At 42.6% G+C, this 12,759-nt stretch overlaps 1 protein-coding gene across 2 annotated transcripts in view; it reads left to right on the forward strand.

Moving 5' to 3' along the window:
- The window catches only part of GPC1 (glypican 1), a 197,188-nt gene that overhangs the window by 162,471 nt on the left and 21,958 nt on the right, over positions 1-12,759 (forward strand). For both annotated transcript variants that reach the window (XM_070945541.1, XM_070945542.1), the window contains exon 3: positions 12,364-12,755. In XM_070945541.1, coding sequence (XP_070801642.1) covers positions 12,364-12,755 — 392 coding nt within the window. The remainder of the gene's footprint in view (positions 1-12,363; positions 12,756-12,759) is intronic.

A 12,759-nucleotide genomic window follows, 5' to 3' on the forward strand; every position in this document is an offset into this window, starting at 1 on the left:
TAAACCTAATTTAGGATCGCTTTCAGAATGAAAGCATTAAACTTTAATGGGTCTGTGAAAAGAGAAGGCAAAACAGATAGCAGTGTGAATGCCAAGCAAGCCATTTTAGGAGACCATTCCACTGTACAACACAATTAAAAAGTAACCACCTGCCTAACCTTTATTTGGAGGTTGTTCTGGAGGAGCACCTTCAAACATGACATGGAGACATTTCTTTAAAGAAGAGCTCCCATCATTCCTGAGAAAATGAGCTAAACAGAGGGAAAAAGTTTGTTTTGTTTTTATGAGTTAACCACACACAAAAAATGTCCTGAGGTAGTAATAGCACTCTAACATGCATCGGATATTTTTTATTGCATTCAATAGAAACAAATAAAAAATTATGAGGTTATCCTACGTGACCTTCCTTCTCATCTGCTCATTTTGGGACAACTCTTGGGTTGGGTTGTTTTAGTTATTATGGCAACTCTTACTGTTAGTTACTTAGAATGAGAATTGTGCAGCTTAAATTCCTGCTTTCAATAAGAGTTTCAGATACAAGGCAAAAATTTGCTTTGAAGTACATGGGGGCATGAAAGTAACATGCATCTTCCACTTCTAAAACCAAATTGTCTTTTCCCAGGATTATGCAGAAGCAAAACTGTTATTACGCAAAGCTGTGCCATCTTGGGAAATGGAGCAATTGCTTTAACAGGTTGCAGACAAGTGTGACATGCATGCATTCTGAAACATCCTTCAGATCCTAAGCATTGCGCAACTCTATATATTTATTGTAAGCTGCATTTCCAAGGTGGGTTGTGTACAACAATGGAGCGGCAATCCTACTCAAGTGACTGACTAAAATGAGCTACAAAGAGTATACCTAAATTGTAGTTTTTGCCAGTCAAATCTATTTCTGCAGGTTAATGCTGTCTGTATAAGGCAGTCTCCCCAGATTGCTTGCCTAGATTCCTAGCAAGTATAACCAGTGCTAAGAAGTACAGGAATTCAAGTCCATATATCTGGACAGAGAGGGAGATTTTAAAAATTGCATCAGGTAATATTTCCATGAGCAAGGAGCACTCCAAACTATATCCGATAATAAACTCTGTTTATTATCAGATATAATTTGGAGTGCTGTTCCCTGAAGCCTATTAGAATTAGAGCTTCTCTTACAACTTTCATTGAGCTGTTTCACTGTCTGAAATATGAATGAAAACTGAATAACATTTGAAGAGAGTTCTCAAAGAGCTGTCAAAAACTGTTGCTTCAATAATAATAAATAATAAAACATTTTTTAAAAAACATTTTTTTCATCAACTTTATTTTTAAAAATTCAGATACCAAAATGTGGATTGCTTTAACGGTAACATGTCACCATAGCTTTAATATGCCACCAGACATACCAGGGATTTGCAAAAGTATGATAATATTATAGGGATAAATCTCCAGTCCACAAATATTTTCTGAAACAGAATGTTAGGAGTTCTTTCCAGGCAACAAAGGAAATTGATTTTTATAGCATGGAGGAGAGATAAAATGTGACTACGGTAAGAACTTATGATAAGGAAGATCCTGCCTGAAAACGAAAAGGTTATTCCAACAGTAGGTTTATCCTCTTCTTTCCTCTCACTGGGGAAAATCAATATGTGAGAGCCACTGTGCAGCATAAATCCCTTTAGCCTTTTTGAGATGTTAGGTGTTAAATAAACAGGGCCTTTCACATTCCAGATGGAAAGAAGTATCTTAAAACAGGAAGGCTGCATAAAAACAAAGACATCGTTATTTTCAAAGTCCAGTTCACTTGCCATTATAAAATATATATCTAGATAATGTTACTTAAAATTTATTGCCTGAGAATTAGCGTCAGTCCTACTGAGTGGAACAACGTCAACATTTTATTTAATTCTTACTTTGCTTTCCCCCAATTTTTCAGAAATACTGCTTCTCAGTAGGTTTCATGTCTATCCCACCTTCGCCAAACAACCAAATATAAATAAAGCTCTTCACTTTTACTAAAACAGCAATATGCTGTATATAAGTTATGTATATATTTCTTGATATATATACTTCCTTCGGCAGTGTGGCTTTTATCTTCAGGCAGGAATCTCTGTTCTCCTAAAGAATAAACAAACATATTAAATGTCATAAAATAAAATTCAGAACAGAAAGGACATGAAACTGTCAGTGGTGCTATCTGGTGTTCAGAGTTGGATAAAGTTTTGATTCATTAGTTTCTTTCTATATACAGAAAATTCTGCTTCATTCAAAGCAACCAATATTTGGGTTCAAAATCAAATATCTATTCCGGAAATAAATGGCAACTGTGCACTTATCTATCTACTTACAGACAATAATGAAGCGGGGATGAAACAAGTTGGTTAAATATACTGAAAGATTAGAACAAGCTTACTTGGGTGTAATAATTCCTGTACAGGTTCTGCAATGGTTAGAGATTTGTGCCATTTGTTACTTGAAAACTGGGAAACTAGGAACCTGGGCTGTTAATGGGTCCCTTGAGAAGCTCCATCCTCTTTAACACAGTAACTCAGAATTTCTAAATTACTAAATCGGAATGGTACTCATTCCCAAAAGATCAACAATCACAATTTAACAGCATTATATGGAATTCAAACAATATTATCTAGCAATAAGATAAAGCACCTTCCTTTGTGCAGAAGAAAGTGATTTGTTTTGCTGAGATGGAAGTCTTTGAAAATCTATATTTATTTATTTATTTATTTGTTTGTTTAAATTTCTATACCGCCCTTCTCCAATATAGGACTCAGGGCGGTGAACAGCCAAAGTAAAAACAAGACATACATACAAAACATACAAAATCTAAAAAACTGATTAAAATAATTAAATATCTTGGCCATAATTAAAACTGTTCCAATTTAAAATCAATTTAAAATTTGACTCAAGCCAGCCCAGCTAGTTGGAATAAATGGGTTTTCAGGGCCCGACGAAAAATCCGGAGGTCTGTTATTGTACGTAACTCTGGGGGGAGGTTGTTCCAGAGGGTGGGCGCCACCACAGAGAAGGCTCTCCCCCTGGGGGTCGCCAGCCGACATTGTCTGGCGGACGGCACCCTGAGGAGGCCTACTCTGTGTGAGCGTACTGGCCGGTGGGAGGCTATTGGTGGCAGAAGGCGGTCTCGTAAATACCCCGGCCCTAAGCCATGGAGCGCTTTAAAGGTGGTCACCAACACCTTGAAGCGCACCCGGAAGACCACCGGGAGCCAGTGCAGCTCGCGCAGGAGAGGTGTCACATGGGAGCGCCTTGTCGCCCCCATAATCCCCCGCGCGGCCGCGTTCTGGACCAGCTGGAGCCTCCGGGTGCACCCCAGGGGGAGCCCCATGTAGAGAGCGTTGCAGTAGTCCAGGCGGGAAGTGACGAGTGCCTGAGTGACTGTGCGTAAGGAGTCCCGATCTAGAAAGGGGCGCAACTGGCGTATCAGGCGAACCTGATAGAAAGCCCCCCTGGCCACGGCCGCCAAATGGTCTTCTAAAGACAGCCGTGCGTCCAGGAGGACGCCCAAGTTACGAGCCCTCTCCGTGGGGGCGAGTGATTCACCCCCAATAGCCAGCGATGGCATCAGCTGGCTATATCGGGACGCCGGAAGCCACAGCCACTCGGTCTTGGAGAGGTTGAGTCGGAGCCTGTTTCTCCCCATCCAGGCCCGCACGGCCTCCAGGCACTGGGACATCACTTCAAGGGCATCATTGGGGTGACCTGGGGTGGAGATGTACAGCTGGGTGTCATCAGCGTACTGATGGAACTCCACCCCGAAGCCACGGATGATCTCACCCAGCGGCTTTACATAAATGTTGAACAGAAGGGGCGAGAGGACCGACCCTTGTGGCACCCCACAAGCAAGGTGCCTCGGGGTCGACCGCTGCCCCCCTGTCAACACAGATTGCGACCGGTCAGAGAGGTAGGAGGAGAACCACCGCAAAACGGTGCCTCCCACCCCCAACCCCGCCAACCGGTGCAACATGATACCATGGTCGATGGTATCAAAAGCCGCTGAGAGGTCTAACAGGACCAGGATAGAGGAGCAACCCCTATCCCGGGCCCTCCAGAGATCATCCACCAATGTGACCAATGCCGTTTCCGTGCTGTGCCCAGGCCGGAAGCCGGACTGGAGCGGGTCTAGATAGACAGCTTCATCCAGGTACCGGGGAAGCTGTTGCGCCACCACACTCTCAACAACCTTCGCAACAAAGCGAAGGTTGGAGACTGGACGATAGTTAGCCAAAACAGCCGGATCCAGAGAGGGCTTCTTGAGGAGGGGCCTCACAACCGCTTCTTTCAAAGCGGCCGGCAGGACCCCCTCACTCAAAGAAGCGTTAACAATCTTCTGGAGCCAGCCTCGTGTCACCTCCCGGGAAGCCAGTACCAACCAGGAGGGACACGGGTCCAATAAACATGTGGTCACGTTCAGCCGTCCCAGGACCCTGTCCATGTCCTCGGGAGCCACAGGATCGAACTCCCCCCAGATAACGCTCTCAAGACCTGCCTCAGTCGTCCCGTCCGGACATACCCAGTCAGAGGCCAGCCCTTCCCGAATCTGAGCGATTTTGTCATACAGATACTGCACAAAATCCTCAGCTCAACCCTGCAAGGGGTCATCCCGCACTTCCAGATGGAGGAGGGAGCGGGTCACCCTAAACAGGGCGGCCGGGCGATTATCTGATGACGCGATAAGAGCGGCAAAATAGCTAGTTTTCGCCGCTTTTATCGCCACTAGGTAGGTCTTAATATGAGACCTCACCAGTGTTCGGTCAGATTCGGAGCGGCTGGTCCTCCAACTACTCTCCAGGCGTCTTTTCCGGCGCTTCATCTCCCTAAGCTCCTCAGAGAACCAAGGAGCCAGGTGAGTTCGGTGCCGGGTCAGAGGCCGCAAAGGCATGACTCGGTCCAAGGCCCCGGCAGCCGCACTATCCCAGGCGGCCACCAGGTCCTCAGCCGAGTCATGAGCCAGAATCTCAGGAAATGGCCCAAGCTCCATCTGGAACCTATCAGGGTCCATCAGGCGCCTGGGGCGGAACCACCTGGTCGGTCCCGCCTCCCTGCGGCGGGGTGCAGCGGTTAGAAAGTCCAGTCGAAGGAGCGAGTGGTCAGTCCATGACAAGGGTTCGATGGCTATATCCCCTATATCAAGGCCACTCAACCACTGACCAGAGACAAAAACTAAGTCCAGAGTGTGTCCCCCTGTGTGAGTGGGGTCATGAATTAACTGAGTAAGGTCGATGGCCGTCATGGAAGCCATGAACTCTCGAGCCACTTCAGACGTTTCACCGACAGATGGCAGGTTGAAATCCCCCATGATGACAAGTCTGGGGGTGTCCACCGCCACCTCGGCTATAACGTTAAGCAGCTCGGGCAGGGCCGTTGCCACGTGGCAGGGAGCCAGGTACGTGACCAACAAGCCCATCTGTACTCCACGACCCCACTTCACAAAGAGGGACTCACATCCGGCTATCTGTGGAACAGTGGTCTCCCTCGGATCCAGACCTTCCTTTATAATAACCGCCACCCCCCCCCGCCCCTGCCCTGAGCCCTCGGCTGATGAAATGCACGGAAGCCTGGTGGGCATATATCCACGAGGGGGACTCCCCCCTCCTGGCCCAACCAGGTCTCCGTAATGCCCGCCAGGTCCGCCTCCCCCTCCTGAATAAGATCGTAGCTTTATTAACAACGGACCTGGCGTTGCATAACATCAGCTGGAGGCTCTGGTCCTGAGAATCTGGACAACCTGGGGAACAAGAAAAGCATTGGGGACCGGAGTGCGCAATCGCTCTAAGATAGCGAGTGCGCATTCCCCGAACATGATATGGTCCCCAGCTTCCGCCATATCTGCCCCTCCCACTCACAGTATTGATGGAACAGCCCTCTTCAACTCGAACTCCCACCCCCTCCCCGACCTCCGGTTCTACATCCCTAATGTCGCAGCCCTTCACTAAGGCTGGTCTTGAACCCGGTGGATTTCCCCCAGAACCCACCCTAATCCCCCCCGAACCCCTTAAAATTTTTGTTAAAAACCCACTTAAAAAACCCCTCAAACTCTTCTTTGCCGCATGCCATCTCTCGGGGCTCCAACGCCCGTCATCAAGATAGGCCTTCGATAACGAAGAGGGCCAGACCTGCGAGAGGGGGGAATCTCGCAGGGCACGAAGGTCATTCACCGAATACATCGAACATCAAAGGGAGGTGATAGTCCATGGCCAATAGCCAGGGGCCAATTTGGTGTTATCACAGTCAGAAGGAGTGAAATGCCAGACTTCCATAGAGTTCCAATGGAGCATGTGGGACCTCAGTGCCCTCTCACGGCAATGGCGGGAGTAAAAATGCTGTTTCGATCCGGCAAAGGGTGACCCAGCCCCCCTCTCACGGCGGCTGGTCAACCACGATCGTCCAAAAAGCCGGAATTGAGACAGCAGCTATAGACCCACTCCACTAAGACCTGAATCCCCAGATGTAACCTCCATTCAACGGAGGGAAAGAATGGGATCAGGTCAGTCCACATAGTCCAGACAGGCTCCAACAGCAGAGATCATAACCGTCATTACCTCCGGGGAGGTCAAGATGGCACCTAGACCCGGAGATGATTGTTCAGCGGGCATACGCAGCATGGCATCACCACATTCAGGAGGGATGGGGGTGGAAAGGAGAGCAGAGGCAACAGACGCCTCAGGGGGAAAACCCCTCAGTCATAATCCAGCTCTCCCCAACCCCTCCCAGATCTTCCTTGCAACCATGCTGCTTGCCTCGTCCAGCCTCGCCCAGCCTCCATAAATCCTCATGGAGGTCTCTGGGACGGCCAAGGGGCCAAACAACGCCCCACGGTCACCCAGGAGATCCAGCACAGCAAGTGAGTAGCTGCCAACCTCTCCGACGCTCCCACGCACCAAACTGTGGCGGCTTCTTCCTTGTCCCGGCGGCCACCATTTCCACGCCGCCAGCATCGCCACCGCCGCCGCTGCCAGCCTCCGCGCCCTCACCTCGCCCCCCCCCCTCCGCCCCTAGCCAATCCCAGGGCGGATTGGGCTGGCGAGGATCCCGGCGAGGGTGCCGCATCGCTGCCACCGCTGCGGCGCTGACGCCGTCGTCCTGGCTCTGCCGCCTTCGCATAGAGAGTCTGCCGCCGCCCCTCCTCCTTCGGGCCGCTCTCGCAGTCCTACGATCTCCGCGAGCCTCAAGGACACTCTAAGAAGCCGGAGACCCCTCAACAGAGAGCCCCGACACTCCTCCAGCTGGGCCAGGGCTGCAAGGATCGAAATTCAGCCCTCCAAAGGCCCCCTGGAGCCATAATCGCCCCCCCAGGATCACCGGGATCACAGGAAAATCGCCATCTTGCGCATGCGCAGAAGAGTTTATCTTTATATTAAAGAAAAGGATTAACATTTAAGATTCACACTGCCCATTTGCAGAATCTGCTTACAATACTGTTCAATACAACATCTTATAAGCAGAATGAGAAATTGCTTTTAAAGGCATATCTACAGTTAATTTCTTTGCATACATTTGCATACATACTTTTTCAGATATAAATACACATACAGACATGTACACACAATTTAAATTTCTATTTAAAGGTTTTTCCGTGGACCAGAGGGGGCATGGTTTTATGTGGTGCCTGCATCCCATGGATGGGGCTTCGCTTGTTTGTGTGGCCCAGTTGCTGACATGCCACAGCCCCGTGCCAATGGTTGGGGACCCCTGCATTAACTAACCCTAAATGGCAGATACAAGAAAACTGATGGTAAAGAGAGGAAGGAGAAGGAACTGCAGAGCCATAAATAACATATTTCAAAATATTTCAGAAGAAATATTTTAGACTTCAAACAAGCATTGCAACAACAACTTTCTGTTATTCATTACAGCAATATTTTTTTCAGGATTCTGTGCAGATCTGAAAAAATACATATTTCTTTAAAGTATTAGCTCTCTAGCTAATGTGGTCTACCTTTTAAAGCAGAGGTAGCTCGGGTGGCTTAAACCATGCTGGCTTAGGAATTCTGGGAGTTGAAGTCCACAAGTCATAAAAGGCCCATAGTTCCCCACCCTTGTTTTAAAGTAACTGTCATAGAAAAAGCCTTACTTAATGAATTTGAATTTAAAGTGGTATTGCATAAGATTTGAACCACTTCCACTACTATTTTCAAAGCATGCCTAATCTTCAACAGTTAACAAGGATTGATAAATCCTTGTTTCATAATTAGAAATTCTATAAAGCAACTGTTTTTGGAGAATGCTTATAACTTCCCAAAATTCACAATGTGTTCATCACCCAGAAAGTTTAGAACCCTTGTTCAATGGCTATTGAAAAATAAATAAAGAATAATGTGTATGTCAATTTTAAGAAGCACTCATCTTTCAGCAAGATGATCTATTTTGAAAACTTAACTTTTTCTCTGTACATATCATCTTCAGACACAATTTGCCTTCTCCAGATCTAAATGCATTAGATTTAATATAGATTAAAATATATAAACTGCTTTGAACATATTCATTGCAATTTCTTATAAAGTATTTACACTGATTTGTACATTATATTAATTCATACTGTGACCAATCTTCCTTTATTCATGAGAATTACTAAAAGAGGGTTTTTATCCTACAATTGGGAGTCTAGTGAACTTTGAAGCAGCCTCTTAGTGTAGACTAATGGTGGTCTGATTTTCATTAGTAAATTATTTTACAACAATTGTCTTCATAAGGCACACTTTGCATCTCATAATTTTTAGTGAACTGAACATACTACATCTGAATTCTCTAATCTCATTATTTGTAATAATTTCTACATTCTTTCCAGCCTCTAGTAGAAGACATCAGGCATTAATCTGTTATGGTAAAGACTGTGGTTCCTAAACTTTTCCCATATGATAAACAGAAGCTAATCTGAACCTAGTATGTATCAACTTGCTTGTTACCTTCACATATTGCTCCCATGTTATTCCTTCTCTGGTTTTAAATTACAAATATTATATTTTCTTGTTGTAATAACCTAGTTATTAGGTCCTTGGGGACTTAATTAAAAGATTGGATGAATTCTCTTAAATCAGGGAGATAGTTCTCACTTGTCAGAAACTATTGTAGATCTTGCATTAGCGAATATAGAAGAGCTACTAATCTTTAAAACTAAATTACACAAGAGAGTTATAGTTGAAGTATATGCATAAACTTGCCTTGTGATATAGTTATTTCAAGAGATATCTTATTTATCTAAAAGAAAACTTATGTCTTGTCCATTTGCATATGTAGATTCTCCAAAATGGTTTTCTTGGGGCACTTATTGTACTTAAAGAGAGATCAATATATTGGAAAGTGTTGAGTATAATACCATAAAGATCAGTCCTGAGTCATATAACCTTCAATATTTTGGGGTTGTCAAGAGTAATAATCTTCATTAATTAGAGAAATAGATCAAAGTAACATTGAAACAGAAATAAATATAAAAACCATAAATAATAGATGGAGGTAGGATAGAATAGCTGACCTGGTAGTGCTATTTGTGCAAAAAAATCTGGAATAGTAGTGTGATATGGCAGAGGAGAAAGTGGAGGCAGAATCAGTAGATACAGTAAATGACTTCCAAAGCACATGAATAATAATGTGAAATTAATCACATTATTATTATTATTCTGAGATTAGTAATAATCTCAGAAACTGCCTGAACAAGTCCCTGCAATTTTCTTAGCAATTTGTTTCAGTAGTGGCTTGTACTCATCAAATTATCTGAAAGAATGCCACATAGAAATCAAAGACCCATTATCTATATTATTGCAAAGTCCAGGATACAAAATAAAGGATAAAAATTATTGGAAGGCACACCAGAACTGATACCTTAATAATAAGAATAGCTAGATGGTGGGACCAGTTGCCCAGAGAGGTGGTATTCCACTGGATGGAAACTATTTAGAATGCTTTAATTTGGATTCCTGCATTATGGCCTAAATGTATCTTTCCAACTCTTTGGTCCTCTGGTATTACCTATTAAGGTGATGGCCAAGCAATCTGCTCAATTTTAATGTATATCAGCATTAACATTTAAGAAAGTGTGAAATATTTTCTCTTTTATGGATGGATGGAATCATCATCGTCATCATCACCAGTTTGTGAATTGTTTAGCACTTACAAATGATTTTAATTGTTCCCTATTTTGAAAAAAAATGTTAGAATGAATAGATTGTTGAAAAATTGCAAAAACAATGAGATATACTGTATCATTTTAACTATTTGTTCAAGAAGCAGTGCTTTTTGAAGGTCTACAAGAACTTTTTGCTGCTATGAATGATTTCTGGGCTTTTATTAAGTCTAAAGGCAAAACACTTCAGCCACCTCTTGAAATATTAATATTTCTTTTTGCTGCTATGAATGATTTCTGGGTTTTTATTAAGTCTAAAGGCAAAACACTTCAGCCACCTCTTGAAATATTAACATTTCTTCCTCATAATCTGCATGTATAACTGCATATTATCTCTTTGTAGTAGAAGTATGATTGACCAACTGCTATAGCAAAATTGTTCTGGTGTACCCAACAGACTTGGGGACCTCAGAGTGATATGGAGTCCATCAAGGGGTTAATTTGACGTTGTCGCCGGGAGAGTCGTGGGGGGTTATTGCTTTTTCTTTATGTTCTTAAATAAATAGCTGCGGTCTGAAAGAATCAAAGAGAATGGTACTATTGTTTGTGGATACTAATATCAGTCAATGCTGCTCCATCCAGATACTATGATATGTAAAAATACTTGGTCTGATTCAATAAAGTAATACAGATTGGCAACTCAACATTTCGTAATTTCTGTTCATAATTTCAAAGAAAAATGTAGATATTGTTTTATTTCATAGAAGGTAGATAAGATAAACTAAGATAAGACTATGGAATGTGTAGTAGTTCTTCAACGGTTTTATTTTTTAATTGTGGCATCTTTCAACTTTTTTTTTCCAACTAAGCTAAGTGAAATGAAGAATGCTTGGGATTCTAGGATAGGAACAGATTTCTGTGTGAAAGGACTGTGAATTCAATACAGTTATAAAGCTAAAATCTTTTACAACATGCTCTGAGATACATTTGTTTTCATTCTAGGTATGCATTCATGCAAGATTCTTATTTGCTTAACCATTCTTTTCCAAATGACCCACATTTAGCTGGAGTCACACCACATGTTTAGCTATAAATCATTGTTTACAAACCATAATGTTTATATTGACAAATCACTGAGCAAAAACCAAATAAACCGTATTTATGTGATTTCAGGCCAGGTTTGTGCTTTTTGCAGCTGATTTTGGTTGGTGGATATTGTCAAGTAACTGATAAAACTAAATAAGAGTTTCACAGATCTGGAATCAGTACCACCTTCAATTGACTCAAAGCTAGGATGATTCCCCTAATTTTCTCTGTTAGGGTTAATGGAGCTCTTAGTTCTTATTTTTCTGTTTTACAAGGGATGCCTTGCACTAAAGTGTACTAGCATTATAGTATTTAATGACCTGCTATTGTTAGTATAAATATTCACAAATGATATCTAAAAGGAAATAATGTCTCAGCACCTTGGAAAAATGCTTTGAAAAGATATAGTATTTGCTCTCCTTTAATAAATGTTAGAGTGGTGGTAATGAACATGATGCTATTTGTCATGTTATACCTTTTAAATCATAAAAGTTTGGTAAATTGTCAAATAATTTTCTAAATGTCCTCTTTTAATACCAGAAGCAAATATTGAAACCTTTTAGTCTTCATACATAGAACTACTAGATATATTTATTGTTGATATATTCTCTTAAATAAGATGGTAAGCTTATGCACATATGTTTCTGTCAGGAGCAGAAGCATGGGAAAGAACCTTTTACGATCTTTTAATCCCTTTGACCTTTTATCGTATTGATTTATATAGTGATTTGCATATATTATATTGGGAATAATTAAGCAGTATGATCAAATTTAAATGTAATTGTTATCTGTTACCATTTCAGTAAAAATATGTTTGGGCATATTTCACATAGAATAATTTTTTGCCAAAATTTCATCAGTGCCTGATTTCCAAATATACAATAAATGAGAATGAATGTAGTGTTGTGTTTTACACATTCATGGGAATATTGAAGAAGTATTATTCTGGGCATGAGATTTTTGGGAGAAATATTTTACAGTTCTGAATGTGAATCTGGTTTTGCATCTATGCAGTCAAACAACCAATGCAGATGACAGGTATTCATTTTCTATGCTTGAAGATACCAGTGTACTTAACATATCAGTTTTTTTCATTTCCTTTTAGCAATGGTGCAATAGTTTAATTTGAAGATGTCTTTAATTCAGGTTAATTTCATTCCAGAGATTCTTCTAGTGACCTGTTTCTCCTACTTTTTTGATTTCAGGTTACTTCCAGGATTTGTTAAACAAGTCAGAGAAGGCACTTTATGACACATTTCCTGGTATGTATGGAGACCTTTATCTCCAGAACGTAAAGCTTTTCAAAGACTTGTATAGTGAGCTGCGGCATTATTATCGAGGTCCCAATATCAACTTAGAAGAAGCCCTCAATGAATTTTGGACTCACCTGCTAGAGCGGCTCTTCAAGTTGATGAATCCCCAGTACCAGCTTCCGGATGAATATATGGACTGCATAGTGAAGCACTCGGAACAGCATAAGCCATTTGGAGAGATTCCAAGGGACCTGAAGCTCAAGGCAACAAGGGCCTTTATTGCAGTCCGTTCCTTTGTGCAGGGACTTGGTGTGGGCAACGATGTTGTCAGAAAGGTCTCCCAGGTAG

Source organism: Pituophis catenifer, unplaced genomic scaffold (genome assembly GCF_029215685.1).
Source record: "Pituophis catenifer annectens isolate HBS135680 unplaced genomic scaffold, rPitCat1.0.hap2 SCAF_6, whole genome shotgun sequence".
NCBI lineage: Eukaryota > Metazoa > Chordata > Lepidosauria > Squamata > Colubridae > Pituophis > Pituophis catenifer.